General features: G+C 41.0%; 1 protein-coding gene across 1 annotated transcript in view; it reads right to left on the bottom strand.

Annotated features, from left to right (window-relative positions):
• slc35d1a (solute carrier family 35 member D1a) overlaps window positions 1–19,626 on the bottom strand; it is a 54,413-nt gene that overhangs the window by 5,805 nt on the left and 28,982 nt on the right. Inside the window, exons 8-11 of the mRNA XM_060830389.1 lie at window positions 14,598–14,690; window positions 8,119–8,186; window positions 3,069–3,147; window positions 2,024–2,106 (exon numbers count right to left, since the gene is read on the bottom strand). Of these exons, the coding sequence (XP_060686372.1) occupies window positions 2,024–2,106; window positions 3,069–3,147; window positions 8,119–8,186; window positions 14,598–14,690 (323 nt within the window). The remainder of the gene's footprint in view (window positions 1–2,023; window positions 2,107–3,068; window positions 3,148–8,118; window positions 8,187–14,597; window positions 14,691–19,626) is intronic.

The raw sequence follows: 19,626 nt of genomic DNA on the forward strand, positions 1-19,626 counted from the left end.
ATGGTAGTCAACAACCATCCCCTTGAAAATGAGAAACACTTCTCATACCTCAGCAGTTTTCTCTCCTCCAAGGGCAACATCGATGCAGAAAAACAACACTGTCTGAGTTGAGCCAATGGAGTCTCTGCCTAACTCAGAAGAAATGTGTTTGAAGACCATGACCTACAGACCCAGACTAAACTTCTGGTCTACAAAGCTACTGTCTTTCCCACACTGCTATATGGATCTGAAACATTGTTGTGGTTCTGTTCGCCGAGCTGGGAGTTTTTGTTGCAAACGTTTCGGCCCCTTTCTAGGTGACATCTTCAGTGCTAGGGAGCCTCCTTTGAAGCGCTTCTGTGCTGATTCCTCCAGCATTTATACTGGTTTGAATCTGCCGCTTCCGGTTGTCAGTTGCTGTCTGCTGCAGTGGTCGGTATATAGGGTGTAGTTCAACGTGCCTGTGTCACCTAGAAAGGGGTCGAAACGTTTGCAACAAAAACTCCCAGCTCGGCGAACAGAACCACAACAACGAGCACCCGAGCTACAAATCTTCTCACAAACTTTGCATCTGAAACATGAAAGGCACTGGAACATTACCAGAAATCCCTATGAAAAATCCTGAGGATTACCTGTCTTGATACATCACAGCTTGGTATGGCAGCTGCTTTGTCAAGACCACTAGAAATTAAGAGTTGGGAACACAGCTCAGTCCATCATGAAAACCAACCTTCCTTCCATTGACTCCTCCTACACTTCCTGCTGCCTCGAGAAAGCAGCCAAGGCAACCAAAGACTCCTCCCACCTCTGTCATACTCTCTCCCACCGTTAAGATACAAGAGACAGCTTCTTCCCCCAGTTACGAGATTTATGGACACTCATATTAGAGTTGATCTTTCTCTGTACCTCTGTAGCTGTAACAGCACATTCTGCATTCGGTTCTATTACCGTGATAGAGTCATAAAGTCCTACAGCACAGAGACAGGCCTTTTGGCCTAAACTGGTCCATGCCGACCAAAATATCCAGCCATGCTAACCCCATTTCACTGCAGTTGGCTCATATCCTTCGAAACCTTTCCTCCCATCTATTTGCCTTTTAAGTGCTGTTAATGTACCCACCACAATCATTTCTGCGAGCAGCTCATTCCACATGCGCACTACCTGAATTGCCCCTCAGGTTCCCTTTTATTCCTCCCCCTCTAATCTTAAACTGATGCCCACTTGCCCTTGATTCCCCAACCCTAGGAAAAAGAAAAACTGAGTGCATTCAGTCTATCCATGCTTCTCACTAACATCTACATTCCCTCAGTCTCCTACGGTCTAAAGAAGAGAGTCCAAGCTTGTCCAACTTCTCCCTATAATTCAGACCCTTGAGTCCGAGCAACATCCTTATAAATTTATTCTGCACTCTTTCCAGTTAATAACATCCTTCCTATAGCAAGGTGACCAAAACTGAACACAATACTCCAAGTGCGGCCTCATCAACATCCTGTACAACTAAATATAACTTCCAACTTTTATATTCAATGCCCTGACTGAAGGCCAGTGTACCAAAAGCTTTATTCACTGGCCGGTGACTCCACTTTCAGAGAATTGTGCACTGACCTCTGTTTAGTACACTCCTTAAGGCTCGACCATTCAGCACAAAACTCTGAGCCTGATTTGATTTTCCAAAAGGCAAGACCTCACACTTTGTCTATGTTACAGTTCATTTGCCATTGCTCAGCTCATTTCCCCAACTGATCAAGATTCTACTGCAATTTCGAAGAACCTTCCTCACAGTCCACAATACTGCCTATTTTAGTGTCATCTGCAAACTTACTAATCATGACTTGCCATTCTCATCCAAATCATTGACAGAGATAACAAACAGCAATGGGCCCAGCACCAACCCCTGACGTTTTTATGCAAATTCTGATTTGTCTGGTTAGCATGCAGTATAATACTTTTCACTATCTCAGTACGTGACAATAATAAATCAAAATCAAATCATGCAAAATGTATTTCTATTTTCCATGTTCAAATCAGGAAACTTGTCACTCACCTAATATTTAACCCGATGAAATTGGTCCACGTGAATATATAATCCCCACCGAGAAACATTCCAATATAAGTCACCAAAATATTCTGAGGAGGTAACAAAATTTTGATGTATTAACTTTTAAAGAAATGTAAGATGGCTGCATCTGCTTTTGAGAAAATGGAGCAATATAGGTGGTTCAGCCATATACGAAATGGAGCAGAATGAATCATGCTTGAATATGAAACATTTTACCTGACTCAAGCAGATTTGTAAATGTTTTAATCTGGTTTCTAAAAAGATTGTCTGCTCCACATGATATATCACTCCGAAGTCAGATTACCAATTACATTTTTAAAAATAATTTAAAGAGTCACAAACTGTTTGAGAGATAAATTCAGAATTAAAATGGTGGTATTGAAATGAAAATGGAATTAACTTGGCATTTACAATTCAAAACAATTTCTTCTCTTTCTACATTTGTAAAGACATTACATAACATCATTGTAATGTTAAAAGTTAATGCTTCCATTTTCCTATGCAGTTAAGATGCAATGAGAAGTCTTTCAGACTCTGCACGAAAGGATTTCCAGTTTTCTTTCATTTGGAACATCTGAATCCAATATGCTTATCCTCTCACCCCAAATACTGTACTTTGGTCTTGTATTGATGAAATATGCTTCTATAGTGGAACCATATAAAAACATCTCCCACTTTCAAAGCCCATTATGAAGCACAGTTAGTACATTAAAATGTACTATAAAGATTTGCCACAAAATTAACGCCTGTGCTTAAAGACTTGGACTGCCCTGTAACAGGGAGGAAAGAGATAATAAACACATCTTTTCAGTGACCATTGCTAAATAAGCACGGAGCTGCTTTTAGACGTAGTATCCATACTTTACCATCTCAATGGTGAAGTACTTAGACCACTTGGTTCTACTTTCCACATGATTAGCATTTGATATTGGAACACTGCAATAGCTACAGAACTACAGCATAATTAGCTCAAAATATCACTAAGAATGAAAACGTATCATTGATTCTTTTAAAAAATGTTTCATTTTACCTTAACACAGCCAACAATTGTGGTAGTAAGAGCAGAATTATACTGAGTGCACAGAACTGTAGAAAACATGAGAATAAACCTATTGAAAAAACAAGAGAGTGAAATGAAAGTTAAGTATTCTGATGGTTTTACAAACATACAAAAGTTTGTTCCATACTGAAATGCAATTTTTACAAATTCAGAAACAGAACAATCCTGGTCAGACATTGATGGGTTATCCATTTAATTAAATTTCTTTCAGATGTGGTATATCCAGCATTGAAATGAAGGGTTGGTAGTTGAATTGTTCATATTCACAACCAGGAACCAACCCCACCCCAACTCCAAATATCACTCTCCTTGCACACCCATTATAGGTGACAGTAGCACTTAATACTTGCCATCTTTACATTTTCTTTAACTTTGCCAAATGAAACATTGTAACTGATAGGTAACCAATACACAGTCAAAATATCACAAACTCTTGACAGTAGCAGATCAAAGCAAACTCAATAAGTTTCAGGATCCATTTATCAGGCAGAACATCAGTACAAAGCTCTGCAAACATCATTAGTAGGAGAAAGCAAGGACTGCAGATGCTGGAGATCAGAGACAAAGTGTGGTTCTGGAAAAGCACAGTGGTAAAGGCAGCATAACCACACCCACTCCACCTCCGTTTCCAACTCCAGTTCCACACCAGGTCCTAGCTCCCTGCCCTGCCACGCTTTTACCAACCTCCCACTCCCCCCAGACCTCCCACTCACTGAGGATGAACAATCAGTCCTCATTAAAGTCCCTACAATCCCGGATCAATGAGTTCCACATGCATTGCGACATCGAGCTTTTCTTCCGCCGCCACATCCGTGCTTACATTTTCCATCAGAACTCCCACCCACCCTCCGAGGATGCCTTCTCCTGCCTCCATCATACCTCATTGACCTGGACTCCCCAGACTGGTCTGTTACCTGTCTTCAATCTCCATCTCCAACTGCTGCTGTGACATTAATCATCTCAACCAGTCCAAGCCCCTCTCCCACTCAGATCTCTCAACTTTGCAACATGCAACTCTCCACCCCTCCACTCCAACCCCAACCTCACCATCACATGTGTGTGCGTGTGCGCTGGTGTGGCACACAGACCTCTACACCACTGAAGCCAGGCACCAACTCTCAGACGACATCACCTCCCATCACCAAACCATACACAACCTCGTAACCTCAGGTGGTGATCTCCCACCAACTGCCTCCAACCTCAATCCAGAATCCCCACACCGCCTGGTTCTACCTGTTACCCAAAATTCACAAAACTCAAGCCCCAGTCAACCCATCGTCTCAACTTGCTTCTGCCCCACCATACCTTGACAATGTCCTGTCCCCCTTGGTCCAGGATTTCCTCACATATATTCAGGACACTACCCACGCCCTCCACCTCCTCAGTGACTTTTGTTTCCCTGGCCCCCAACACATCTTCACCAAGGACATCCAGTCCCTATACACATCCACACGCCATGACCAAGGCCTCCAAGCTCACCATTTCTTCCTCCCCCAATGACCCAACCAATACCCTCCCATTGACACACATTCAATTGGCCAATCATAAGTACCCTCAGTCGCCCTGGAAGGTAAGCATCTCATTGGTGAATGCAGATTGAAAACTTCGATGGCATGTCTAAAACAAAGGAAAGCAAACTTGGCTATGAATATTTGCTGATGAAAATGTTCTCATCTCATGTTATGAAGAATGACCACTTAGGCAAAGTGAAAGATGACTACAGTTATACAAGGAACTTTACAAGCAAAGGAATCAAGAACAAAAACAGATACTTTCCTTGATTTGGTGAACGTATTATAACTGAAAATCTAGAAATGCAAATATTGATACATAAAACATTGCCACAATTTATAGCCAAAAATCAAGGCTACCGCTACCACTAGAATTTCAGTAAAGTGCAACATTATGGATATAGGAAATATTTTGGGCAATGGGGAATTCACCTAATAGTTTGAATATAGATTTGAATTACATTAGGAGTATGTGAGCCACAATATAGGTGCAAGGTGATAATGTTCGCTGAAGATTACACAATGCTGAGTTCCATTCCTCATGCAATATTTGATCATTCAGATTTGGGATGATAAGAGGAAAGTAAAATCTGTGCTTTGCATATCACTGATACTTATTTGGTATAATCACATAAATAATGTGATGACTGCAGCAAGAAAATCCTTTGAACGACTCTGTGGTATCTTTTATATGGTGGGGAGGGGTGAATGGATGGATACTGTTTTGGTTTGATGTCACCAAAATATGGCAAGACAAAAGTATAGAATTCCTGATTGCTATCAACATAATGAATACAGAAAGTAATAACTCTACCTCAGTCAACGTCTATATTCAGTTCCTTGACACGAATGAATTGTCTAGACATGAACTTGCCAGTTTCTGCCTTCAGGATCTTGTCCCATTGCAGGTCAAAAGTAGGCCAAATGGTTAAATAATCTCCTGAATCATGATTTTATTCAAATGTTTAGATGCTGATGTTGTATTATTTAAATCCTATATGTAATCACTTCAGAATAAATGAGTCTCCATATTTGTATTACATTGCCAAATGAAGTTAACAATAATCTATTTGAGACTTTTCTCAGTCTTATCTTTAATTTTTGGGAATCAATTCACAGCAAACAGCTGGTCTGATGAGCTCTTTACCTATTTAATTCTCTCCTAACCATGACCTCAATATTTGCAACCTTAGTCAGTATTTTACTGAATCTTAATGCAAACCTCAAATGAAATAGGAGATTCCATCAAATATTTTACATTGTTATTTCTTGCAGAGTGAACACCTGGTTGAATCATTTCAGATCATAACCACTGCTCCTATTTTTATTCATGTAATGGGATGACTGCTGTTGCCATTTATAGCTCCTCTTGATCATGAGCTTGTGTCCTTAACAATCCATTCTGGCTTGCACTCATTCCTTCCATATCATTCTTCCTTCCCTTCTGTCCCTTTCCCTGCCTCTCTGCTTACATAAGATTTTTCAATTCTGATGAGTGGCCACAGATCTGAAAACCAACTGCTTCTCTCTTCATAGGTCATGCCTGACCGACTGAGCACTTCCAGCATTTTAAGGTCTATAGATTTTACTGCTTGGTACAAAACTAATGAAATAAGACATTAATCTGGTTTTGCTTTTTGGTTCAACTTTTTGTTTATAATTCAGTGCTGCATTCTGCATTTAAAAGTTTAAAAAAAGGATTATGTTCACAATAATATCTTTCATAGCTCCTCTGATGAGGTCACCAGCTAGAATATCAGTCTTGTAGCTTGACACAAACTAATTTAAAGGTGACAATTTTAAATCACTAGCGGCACTCTCTCCTCAGAGGCTGGGGACGTAAATTCCACCTCATGGATTTAAGCAGATAATCTGGGTTCATACTTGAAGGAATTGCTGCTTTGTCAGAGTTGCTGAGTGTCTACAGTTTTGCTGTTCACTCCAATTTTTGGATGATATTAATTCTTCAATCAACACCAATGGAAGAGATTATCTTTATTTTATTATTTTATGGCAGCTCTTTGTAAATTGACTGCTAACTCCCTCTACCTGTGACTGAACTTCAAAAGTGAGTCAGTTATACAGACCCTTTAGGTCCAGCCAGTCTATGTTGACCATAATCCCAAAGTAAACTAGTCCCACCTGCCTGCGCTTGGTCTATATCCCTCCAACCATTTCTTATTCATACATTTACTAACTCGGCAAGATGGCAATAAATGTTGGCCTAGCCAGTGATGCCCTCACCCCATAATGTACCAACTTCTTTCTAAAATGTCTGATATTACTTTCAGTATTCTATTCACTTATGTGTACAGAATAAGGTCACAAAGTGTGACAAAGTTTCATTTGCTTCGACAGCTTTCTATTTCTCAGTCTCTGCTACTATATCATTTATTATTGTGCACAATTATGTAAAAAGCCTCATGACACTATTCACAACTTGCTTAGATTGTTTTGTATATATTTTATTTGCCAATAAAAATCTTGAACATATTGGAATGGAAGTCAGTGGAGATTATACTTCAGTTATATTGAAACTTGATCAGATCACATCTGGATTACTTCTGGCAAATGACTAGAAGGATAAACTGGCCTCAGAAAAGTGTGTCATGCAGATTTACCTTAAAGATACCTGTACTTAGAGGTCAAATGAGGAGGACAGACTGACTATAAAGGTAGGACAACTGGACTCTTGTTCTAGGAGCACAATTAGTACTGCAGAACAAAGAAACAGAAAAATGTTTTCCAGATTAAATACATTGCTAGTTCTGAATGTAGGTTTGCTCGCTGGGCTGGAAGGTTCGTTTCCAGATGTTTCATCACTTAACATCAGTGAGCCTCCGCACCGGTGGTATGACCCATTTTTTATTTGTGTTTAGGTTCCCTTGGATTGGTGATGTCATTTCCTGTGAAGATGCACGCAAGAATTTCTAGAAACATGGCGTTTCAACAGGAACTCTATCAACAAACACATTGACTTGGATCTCATTTATCAATACTTGAGAAAAAGAGGAAATGATGCCACCACCACAGGAAATGATACCACCACCTCAAGGAAACCCAAACACAAATAGAAAAGGGAGCCATACTACCAGTGATTCATCCAGAGGCTCACTGATGTTACCTAGTATGGTGATGAAGTGTCTGAAAACGCACCTTCCAGCTCAGCAAGCAAATTTACATCCAGAACCTCAACCCAAGCTACAAATCTTTTCAAAACTCGCTAATACTTGTTAGTACTCAGATATTTGGTGCTACAAATCAGTTTAGAATGAACCTCAGGATTAAAGTAGATTTTGATGAATAAATGATTATCACAATAGAGATTTGAATCTTGAATCTTCTTGCTCTGTACAGTTCAGTGCTACTATACGAGATGTGAATGGATTTATTACTGTGTATTCCTGCATGAGCTTAACTGAGAACTAGACATTTGCAAAAAAGTGTTTTTTTTTCCTCTGTAAAACACATGAATCAATTACTTTCAGGAGTTTAAAGAGTAAACTTACCCCATTACACAGGACAGCAAGAACTGCATCACAAATATGGTATTTGACCAACCTTCAAAATTAACTGCCTGAAAAGGAAAACAATAGCTTCTTTAATGGAGTCAGCCAGTCAGAGTCAGTCATACTGTATGGAAATAGACCCTTCGATCCAACCAGTCTATGCCAGCTGTGAGCCCAACCTAAACTAGTCCTAAACTGCCTGCGTTTACCTACTCCTCCAAACATTTCTTATTCATGCATTTATCCAAATATCTTTTAAACATTGTAAATGTACCCTCATTCTCCACTTCCGCTGGAAGTTCATTTCACACATGAAACATTTTGAAAAAAAAAGTTTCCCTTCATGCCCTTTTTAAATCTTTTCTCACCTAAAAAACATGCCCCCCATCTTGACATCCCACACCCTAGGAAAATAACATCTGTCATTCACCTTATCTATACTCATGATTTTAAAAACCTCTAAGGACAATTCTCAACCCCCTGCAATCCTGAGGAAAGTAGCCCCAGCCTGTCCAGTCTCATCATTTAACTTAAACTTTCCATTCCAGCAACATCCTGAAATCTTTTCGGAACCATCTCCACCCGATAACAGGGCAATCAGAACTGTACACAGTATCCACAAGAGGCCTTACCAATGTCCTGTATATACTCAACATGACTTCCCAATTCTTTTACTCAAAGGTCTGAACAATAAACGCCTTAACCTTCCTATCTACAATCTCTCCTAAAAATGTGGAAGGTGCAATATTATATTCACATCAGCTTTTTACTGAACTGCTCCAATTATCCTTTATTCAAACTAAAGTTTTTCTCATCCACTTGCTTGATGGCTCAACAACTTTATCCACTGAGATGCAAATCTCAATCTCATACAGCCCAGATTCGATTCCCAGCCCTTGAAGTAAATGATCTCACCCAGAGTGAGTTCTGGATGTGGGCTAGAGTTCCTGTTAAAATTACTTATCCAGCAAATGAAAGAATGAGGGAGCAAAATATTAGTAACTTTGGATCTATGATCCATCATGAAATAGGTCAAAATCTCAATATAAGAAGAAATGCTTCCACTGCCCCTTGCCACCAACCGGATTCATTCCTCCCATTGACCAATCAGGTCGTACCCTCTACCTGTCTTCACCTATCCCCCCTTCACCATCCTGCCCCTCCCTCCCCCTTTAAATCGGCAGACCCCTGCCAAGTTTTTCCAGCAATTTGTTTTTGAAGTTGGGACTACTCAACCTTGAGAGGGGGAGGCAAAGAGATATGCTTGGCGTTTTCAAAATCATGAGCAGGCAGAACAGAGTAGATCTACTTATAAAAGGAAGAATGAGGGGGCATAGATTTAAAAATCATGTCCAAACGAAGCAAGGGTGGTCGACGAAGAAAATTTCACATAGCGAGTTGTCAGGCAATGGGCTACATTGGACCAGATGTGGAGGAGGCAGGTTTAATGGAGACATTCAAGAGGGGTCTAGCTTTTTTTTTTAAAAACGGATAGCAATGGGGTGTAGAGATATGAGGAAAAGACAGGCAACTATCACTAGTTAAGAGTCAGTACATGGATGAAGAGCTGAAAGGCTCCTTTCGGCACCATAACTGTAATATTGGTGTTTGTGTAAATAAATATTATACATCTGGCCTGAGTGTGTATTAAAGTGGTTACTTTTAGCGATTCTCAGATTTTTAAAAATACTTAATTTTGAAAAAGTAACAAAGAGGATAGATGAAGGCAGGTTGATGCAATCTATATTGACTTCAGTCAGGTGTTCAGCAGAGTTCCACATGATAGACTGATCAGCAAGATTAGATCACATGATTACAGGCAGAACTGTATTCTTGATACAGAACTGACTTGAAGTTAGGAGACAGAGGGTGGTGGCTTTTCAGTTTGGAGGCCTATGACCAACACTGTCACAGGATTTCGTGCTGGGCCCACTGCTTTTGGTCATTTATGTAAATAATTTTCATGTCAACGTAGGCGACATGGTTAATATGTTTGCAGAAGACACCTAAATTGGTGGTATAGTGGAAGCCAAGAGGGTGCGTCAGAGTACAATGGGGCCTTAATTAGATGGGCCTTCAGGCTGAAGAGTGGCAGATGGGAGTTTAATTTAGATAAATGGGAGGTGCTGCATTTTGGAAAGGCAAACCAAGAAAGAACTTATACATTTAATGGTAAGGCTCCAGGGAGTAATACTGAACAAAGACCTAGGGAATGCAGGTTCACAGTTCCTTGAAAGTAGAGTCGAAGGTAGACAGGATAGTGAGGGCTGCATTGGTATGCTTGCCTTTATTGGTCAGTGCGTTGAGTACAGGAGTTGGGAGGTCATGTTGCAACTAAATAGGATATTGGTTGAGCCACTTTTGGAATACTGTATTCAATTCTGGTCTCCCACCAAAACTGAGAATGCTGTGAAACTCGAGAGGTATCAGAAAAGATTTATAATGATGTCGCATGGGTTGTAGGGTTTGAGCTTTTGGGAGAGGCTGGGTCTATCTTCCCTGAAGTGGAGACTGTGGGGGTAACCTTATGGAGGTTGATAAAATCTGAGGGGTATAGATAGGGTGAATAGCCACTGTCTTTTCCCCAAGGTGGGGGATTCCAAACCTAGAGGGCATAGGTTTAAAGGGGAGGGTGGAAAGACTTAAAAGGGACTTAAGCGGCTTTTTTCTATGCAGAGGGTAGTGGGGTATGGAATGAGTTGCTGGAAGTGGAGAAGGCTGGTGCAATTACAAATATTTAAAAGGCATCTGAATGAATTTACGAATAGGAAGAGTTTTAAGGGATATGGGTCAAATGCTGGCAAATGGGACTAGATTAATTTAGAATATCTGGTCAGCGTGGATGAGTTGGACCGAAGGATCTGTTTCCATGGTGTATGTCACTATGACTCTAATTTAACTGGCTTGAAATGAATCTGAATCCCTGCATGGTATGAAATAAAAGTGTATTACATCTTGTAAAAGCCAAAAGGTCGGAGTCAACAAAAAAGATAGATAATTTGAAAATCCCTAAAAGCCAAACAGCATGATTCCGTTCTTCTCATGCAGCATTTATTTTAATTGTTCTTTCTCTAGGTTACACTCCCCAATATACTGGAACACTGAATTTCCAAGTACCAATCAAACCTAAATGCAAATCAAATCAAATCTAGATGAGTCCAAAGCAGCTCATCTCTTTACTTTATTCCTCAAATACAAAATGCATAGCTGTAGGAGGTCATTAAGATTTGTACAAAATGATCAAATATAGCAGATGCCCATTGGGTGTTGAATGCTTCACATTATACAAATATATTAGACATATGCTTGATCAAGAATATTATAAAGAATAATAATTTCCATGGTATTAATATTTAAGGACATTTTCGGACACACACAAAGTAGTGACCAAAAATAAAACTGTCTAAGCTGTCCTTCTACCCTATTTTACAAAAATACATCAGGCTGACACGCAACTAAACATTCTACTGGTAAGTTAAGGGTTTTGAATATTTCAGAGAAATAATCTAGCAATCAAAGTCTGCAACTGTTTCAAAAAGGTAAAAAGAAAAGAACTTTAGTTAGCAATGCCATGTAGAACGAGTGGTTTCTAAAATCTTGCAAATGTTTGCGTTTTCAATCTCCATAGCACTTCCCACATAACCTGCCAAGAACAGGCTCAATTAAGCCACTCTATGGTACTAAAAGAGATCTATTCTACTCAGTGCTCCCAGGGCTCCCTTTTTTCATAAGGTACACGGTTTTTGAAGAAATTCCAACTGGTCAGATATCAAGTCTGAGTAATTACTTCAGCAACTCTGTCAGAACAGCTGCAAGCAGAAGGCCTTTCACAAATGAACCAGTGTTCATGGGCTTTCCATTCATATTCCAACAAACTGCTTCAAGACAGTAGAAGTATGACTAAAGTACTATTCATCTTAGTCATTTTTTAATAATGCTGTGACTTTATTTCACTAAACTGAAATTAAGCCAACAGAGCCGATTTTAGGTTCGCTCCTTTAGCTCACTGACAACTGGAGAGAAAAGAGGGGTAATATTGAATGGAAAATCCTCTAATTTTCTGGCTTCCTTCTTCCAATTTTCCTTTCAGTTCATATTACAAACTGAACAAAAATCCATCAACACAACATCCACCAGGATCCTAATTTTGCTGCATGTCACATTGCTAAACAATATTAATCTTCCTTGAGTATCAAAGACACTGCTTCAATATCTTTGGCGGCACGGTGGCACAGTGGTTAGCACTGCTGCCTCACAGCGCCAGAGATCCGGGTTCAATTCCCACCTCGGGCGACTGACTGTGTGGAGTTTGCACGTTCTCCCTGTGTCTGCGTGGGTTTCCTCTGGGTGCTCCGGTTTCCTCCCACAGTCCAAAGATGTGCGGGTCAGGTGAATTGGCCATGCTAAATTGCCCACAGTGATAGGTAAGGGGTAAATGTAGGGGTATGGGTGAGTTTCGCTTCGGCGGGTCGGTGTGGACTTGTTGGGCCAAAGGGCCTGTTTCCACACTGTAAGTAATCTAATCTAACATAATCTAATCTTTCATTGTATCGGTTTCTCCAGTACCTTTAGTTTTAATGAAGTGTATATATTGATGGGTCATTGTTTTGTTGCTCTTCACTCATCAAATCATGAAGGAAGTTACCAATTGTTAGTGTTTGGCTGGCTTTTTAAGTTTGTACATGCATTATTCCTCTCAAACATTACATCCATCGACACTGACTAAAACTAATGAAATGGATTTGACTATTAGTTAGTCACCTCAAGAACTAGAAAGCACTTCAAATCATACCTTTTTTCAAAAACAAAGTAGTGTCATTAAAACAAAGTGAACTGAAAGGCAGTTAAAACCAAAATCTTTAAGATGCAATGAATCTTGGACTTCCACTCATACACAACTGCCAAATTTTATGATATCCAGATCTAGGAGATGGTTAGCTAGATTTTTTTTTAAAAATCTATATAATTTTGATGTATTGTTTAAGCAATGAAATTGGGATTGATAGATCTTTGAAGGCTGTGTCAACGTGGGATAGGGTGTAAAGACAAAGTCTTTCTGATCTATAGAATGAAGAAAAGAATGCCTTAATGAACAGGACTTCATGGATGGTAGAGAACCTAGTGAATTTAAAGGGGGTTGAAATGAGGAAGGAAGTTAATTATTTGGAAGAGAGAAAAGGCACTAAAAACTAAGGATGGATAATGGGTGGAGAACAGATATTGAAATATCTTTGTAAACTGAAAAAACCTCCGATCATTTTTTAAAACTGGTCAAATTTGTCCATTATTTTCATCATAAATTATATTTTTCAAAAATAAACTTTTTGAGCTGTCTTTTTGAAATTCAAACTGGAGTCTCTGGTATTAACATTTTCCAGGAATCATTTATATAAAAATGTAATTAATTGCTACAAACTTATCATGCAATAATTACGACAAAAAGCAGTTGCAAAGGTTTTCTTTTGATAGAAGGGCATTCTGTACAGAAATTCTGCCAATAGCTACACTACAAACAGTAGATCAGCAACACATTATTCAGTGTCCAAAGCTGAACTGTACTTTAGAGCTCAAAGATGCTGATGCCAATTTTCATGTAGCTCATGTTCTCGTATCATTAAAGAATTTCTGCAATAGCTTAACCAAGACCTTACTGAAAGGTGATTCAAGTTGCAGGGGCCCAATGGCCTACCCTCCCCCTCTGCTATTTGTTACATTCTCATAACTGACTTTTAGTTTCTACTTGAAGCTTCCTTTTCTATTCTGTAGGAGGACGCAATCGGTTTCCAGCAGTCAGAATTCTTAAGTTTGTTATAGCTCAGCAGAACATTAAACTGATTATTGCTGATTTAGTTTCCCTGTACTAGCAAAGAGACCACACACTAATATCAAATGTCAGTCATCCATTTAGAAAGCTTGTTTGTGGCTAGTAGTGCGAATTTGAGATCCTATGGTGCCAATGACTGACAGTTTCATGTCTCGCGATATTTTTAGCAGCTCTTGGCTGCTTGAAACAGTTGTTCCCTCTTCTACAATTATCAGAGGCTTAGAGATGAAGATGATGGTTCCATAGGTGGAGTCCAAGGTCTAGAGAGACTCCTAAACAAAGCCATAATTTTGTTGTGAGCAGACTCAATGCCACACTACAGTTGGCATTCTTGATGTGTTTCAGGATTAGGAATTTTCTGCAGGGCAACACATATTTGAGTGTCTGGACTGTTAAGGCAGGTGCAATGGCAAAAATGTTGTCAATGGACACAAAGAAAGTAAAATAAAGGAAGTGAAAGAGGGACAACAGTCAGAAGTAAAATCTATTAGAACAATCTAATGCACAAATCATACAGTTCAAAAGAAGCTGTTCGACCCACTGAGTGTCTTCGTAGCTTGTGGTAGCACATGAAGGGTGGAACTCCTATTTTAAGAACTAATTTCTTAAAAAAAAATCAAATTTGTATCAAATGTTTGGCTTGAAAAACGCTTACCTTTTGAAGGTCACCTGTGAAGTATGCAATGACCAAAGAAGGCAGAATCATAAAGAGGGCGTTGTAATAAAGTAGCCCATATTTACCCAGTTCCTACAAAGAAACCACAGTAATCAGTATAATCACAATCCAAATATTGAGGATCTGGACAATACAGTAACAGCAGCCTTTCATTTTTGAGGCCCAAACTTTACTTGTACAGGAAGAGGATGCCTTATTAATCATTTAGGAATGGAATTAAAACTGTCAATATCAATCTACTAAATTTTAAACCCTCGGCATAAAAATAAATGGTATTGTATTTACTACCTAATTGCATGGTTGGTGTGAAAGATTGGAAAAAATAATCACATTTGTGTCGAAGGCGGCACATTATTTTGGCAATGAGGAGTGACTTTTACTGAGCAAACAAAAAACAGGATGCTGGAAATCAAAAACAAAAACAAATTGCTGAAAAAATTTGACTAAGCAACAATGAAGGAACAGTGAAACATTTTCAAGTTAGAATAGTGTAGAGCTTGGAAGGGAACTTTGTGTTCCCATACATCTTCGGTCCTCAGCTTTGTGTGGTAGAGATCACGGATTTGGAGGACCATCGAGCTGCCTTGAGATAGTGCACCGCATTTATAGGTGGGAGACACACATTGTATCATGGAGTAGACTCCATGCATTTTTAAGGTGGTGTATTGGGTGCCAATCAAACAAGCTGATTGGTCCTGATAGGCAGTGAGCTTCGAGTCACGTTGGAACTGCACCAAACAACGAAGTGAAGAATATCCCATCGTACTTCACCAATGCCTCATAGATGGTATATAGGTTTCAAGCAGTCAAGAAGGGAGTTACTGACCGCAAAATTCTTAGCATTGATGCAGTTGGCTCAGTTACTAATGAATGGCAACCTCCCAAGATGTTGACAATGGGAGATTCAATGATAGTAATGCAATCAAATGTCATGGGGTGATGATCAGACTCTCGTTGAAAAATGGTCAATGCCTGGTACTTAATGTAGCACAAATATTATTTGCCACTTATCAGTGCAGCCTTGAATGTTGTCCAGGTTTTGTTGCATACACAGCAAGGACTAATTTGCAAAAGATGCTTGGCATTATATAACTAATGGACATTCACACTTCTGAACCTATGACAAAAGGAAGATCATTGAAATGCAGCTGACGACTGGGCCTGAGGTCATTACCCTCAATACACACAGGTCTGAAAATGTCAGACTTCATTTGATTTCAGAAATTAAGCAGATGATAGGGGAGGCAGCAAAAGACCGAAGGTTGGCTAGTTGGTGCCATTAAGATAGGTGGTAAGGAAAAGCTAAGGAACTACAGAGCACTGTGTGAGACATTATTGGTGGGCAAGTTGTTGGAGGGGATCTGGAGGGACAGGATTAACATGTATTGAAAGGCAAGGACTGATTAAGGATAGTCAGCATGACTCTGTGCATGGGAAATCACATCTCATCAACTTGATTATTTATTTTATGGGGGGGGGGGGGGGGAGAGAAGAGAGGGGAGGAGGAAGGAGTCTAGAACTCAAGGGCATAGGTTTAGGGTGAGAAGAGAAAGATATAAAAGAGCCCTAACCGGCAACTTTTCACTCAGAGGGTGTCATGCATGTGGAGTGAGTTGCCAGAGGAAGTAGTGGAGGCTAGCACAATTGCAACATTTAAAAGGCATCCGGATGGGTATATGAATAGGAACAGTTTGGAGGAATATGGGCTGGGTGCTGGCAGGTGAGACTAGATTGGGTTCGGATACTTAGCTGGTGTGGACGAGTTGGACCAAACGATCTATATCCATGCTGTTCATCTCTATGACTCTAAGCAACAAAGTGAATTGAAGGCAGAGAGTAGGGATTGTCTATACAGACTTCAGTAAGGTGCTCGCATGGGAGACTGGTTAACGAGGTTAGATCACATTGGATACTGGGAAAACTAACCATTTGAATACAAAACTGACTCAAAGATAAAAGACTGAGGGCGGGGGTGGATAGCTGCTTTTTGGACTGGAGGCCTGTGACCAGCAGTGTGCTGCAAGGATTGCTGCTGAGTCCATTCCTTTTTGTCTTTTGTGTGAATGATTTGGATATGAATATGTTTAGTAAGTTGGCAAATGGTGTAGTAGACAGTGAAGGTTATCGCAGAATACAATGGCACCTTGAGCAGATGGGCCAATGGGTGACAGATGGGAGTTTAAATTTAGATAAATGTGAGATGCTGCATTTTGGAAAGGCTCATCAGAGCAGGACTTATACGCTTAATGGCATGGTCCTGGGGAGTGTTGCCAAAAAAAAAGGCCTTGGAGTGCATGTTCACAGTTCCTTGAAAGTGGAGACAGGCTAATGAAGGTGGCATTTGGTACACTTGCCTTTGTTGGTCAGTGCACTGAGTATAGGAGTTGAGAGGTCATGCTGTGGCTGTACAGAACATTGATTAGGTCACCTTCGGAATTCTGCATTCAATTTTGGTATCCCTGCTAAAGGAAGGATGTTGTGAAACTTGAAAGGGTTCAGAAATGATTTACAAGGATGTTACCAGGTTGGAGAGAATAAGCTGGGAGAGCTGAATAGTCAGGCTCTTTTCACTGGAGCATCGGTGGGTGAGGAGGGATCTTATACAAGTTTATAAAATCACTGGACATAGATAAGGTGAATAGTCAATGTCTTTTCCCCCAGCATTGGCAAGTCTAAAATTAGAGAGCACAGTTTAAAGTAAGAGAGGAAGATTTAAAAGGCAATAAGGGCCAATTTTTTCCACACAGAGGGTGGTTTGTGCATGAAATAATCTGCTAGAGGAAGTGATGGAGGCTAGTACAATTACAACATTTAAAAGGCGTACAGATGGGTACATGAATAGGAAAGCTTTTGAGCGACACGAGCCCAATACGAGCAAATGGGACGAGATTAGTTCAGAATATCTGGGCAGCATGGATGAGTTGTATCAAAGGGTCTGTTCCATTCTGTACATCTATGAGTCAGACCTTGTTAGCACTCAAATGGAAGATTACCTGAGAAATACCACGTGCTGTAGGCTTTTGGGGCTCCTGTGGTGCAGTGAGTGTCTCTATCTCGGAGTCCTACATTCCTCACTTTCTCTATCTCTGAGCTCAAGTCTCACCTACAAAGTTATGTAACAACATCTTTGAGTAGGTTTATCAAGAAAATATTTATCCTCAGGAATAGTGTCGAGAGTGAGCACAGCCAATCAGGCAGCATCCAACAAGCAGGAGAATTGACATTTCAGGCATAAGCCCTTCATTAGGAATGAGACTTGTGGGCCAAGTGGACCAAAATAAACAGGAGGGCGTGGGGGTGGGGGGGGCGGTAGTGAGAGTGCGATAGGTAGATGAAGGTGGAGGTGATGGTGATAGGTTGGAAAGAAGGGTGGAACAGATACGTGGGAAGGAAAATGGATAGGTAGGACAGGTCAAGGGGATGATGCAAAGTTAGAAGGTTGGATCTGGGATAAGATGGGACGGGGAAGAGAGAAGAAAAGAGGCGCGGGGGAAGGAAAATGAAGAAAATGGTGAAATCCACATTGATCAATGTGGTTGGCGGGTCTCAAGGCGGAAGATGAGGCATTCTTTCTCCAGGAAGTGGGTGGTAAGGGTTTGGCAATGAAGGCACCCCAGGACCTGTATGCCCTTGGGGGAGTGGGAGGAAGAGTTAAAGTGTTGTTTCGTGCGTGTCCCAGAAATGTTCTCTGAAGCATTCTGCATGTAGACATCCTGCTCCTCAGTGTACAGGAAGACCGCATAGGGAGCAATGAATACTGTAAATGACCTGTGTGGAAGTGCAGGTAAATCTCTGATGGATGTGGAAGGATTTTTTGGGACCTTGGATAGGAGTGAGGGGTGGGGAGTAGAATGTGGACACAGGTTTTGCAATTCTCACAGTGACAAGGTAAAGCTGGGAGGGAAGGTGGCTAGGTGAGGGCATGGCCATGACAAGAGAATTGTGGTGGAAAGTCTTTACAGAATGCAGATAGGGGTGAGGAGGGAAATATAACACATGACTGGCGGTGGGAGCTGTTTGTAGGTGGCAGAAATGGCGGAGGATGATGTGATGTATCAGGTGGTTAGTGGGGTGGAAGGTGAGGGCCAGGGAGGTTCTGTCCTTGTTGCGTTGGGAGGGGTGGGGTTCAAGGACAGAGGTGTGGGAAGTGGAGGTGATGTGCTGGAGAGCATCATCGATTACATGGGAGGGGAAACTGCGGTTTCTAAGGGTGGTGGTCATCTGGGGTGTTCCTTGCTGAAATTGGTCCTCCTGGGAGCAGATTCGACAGAGTCAGAGGAATTGGGAATAAGGGATGGTGTTTTTTTTTTAACAGTAGGAAAGGTGGGAGAAGGTGTAGTCCTGGTAGCTGTGGGAGCTGATGGGTTTGGAGAAGATGACAGTGTTGAGTTGGTCACTGTTGATGGAAACGGAGAGGGCCAGGAAGAGGAGGGAGGTGTCCGAGATAGTCCAGGTGAACTCAAAATCAGGATGGAAAATGTTAGTAAAGTTGATGAACCGTTCAACCTCCTCGTGGGAGCACAAGGTGGTGCCGATAGCCATCAATGTAATGGAGGAAATGGTGCCAGTGCAGCTGCAGAAGGTGGGCTGCTCTATGTTCCTGACGAAGAAACAGGGATAGCTGGGGCCTATGTGGGTGCCCATGGCTAGCCCTTTGGTCTGGAGGAAGTGGGAGGATTCAAAGGAGAAATTGAGGGCGAGGACCAGTTCAGCCAGTTGAATAAGAGTGTCAGTGGAAGGATACTGATGGGGACGCTGGGAGTGGAAGAAATGGAGGGTTTGAAGGCCTTCGTCATGGCAGACAGATGTGAAAAGGGACTGGATGCCTGTGGTGAAGATAAGGCGTTGGTGGCCAGGGAAATGAAAGTCTTGGAGGTGGTAGAGGGCTTGGGTGGTGCACCGAACATAGGTGGCGAGTTCCTTGACTGTGTGCATAGGCGCGCACGTGCGGGGGGAAGGGGAAAAACACACTATCAACATATGCGGAGATGAGTTTGGTAGGACAGGA

Source organism: Hemiscyllium ocellatum, chromosome 9, assembly GCF_020745735.1.
Source record: "Hemiscyllium ocellatum isolate sHemOce1 chromosome 9, sHemOce1.pat.X.cur, whole genome shotgun sequence".
Lineage (NCBI taxonomy): Eukaryota > Metazoa > Chordata > Chondrichthyes > Orectolobiformes > Hemiscylliidae > Hemiscyllium > Hemiscyllium ocellatum.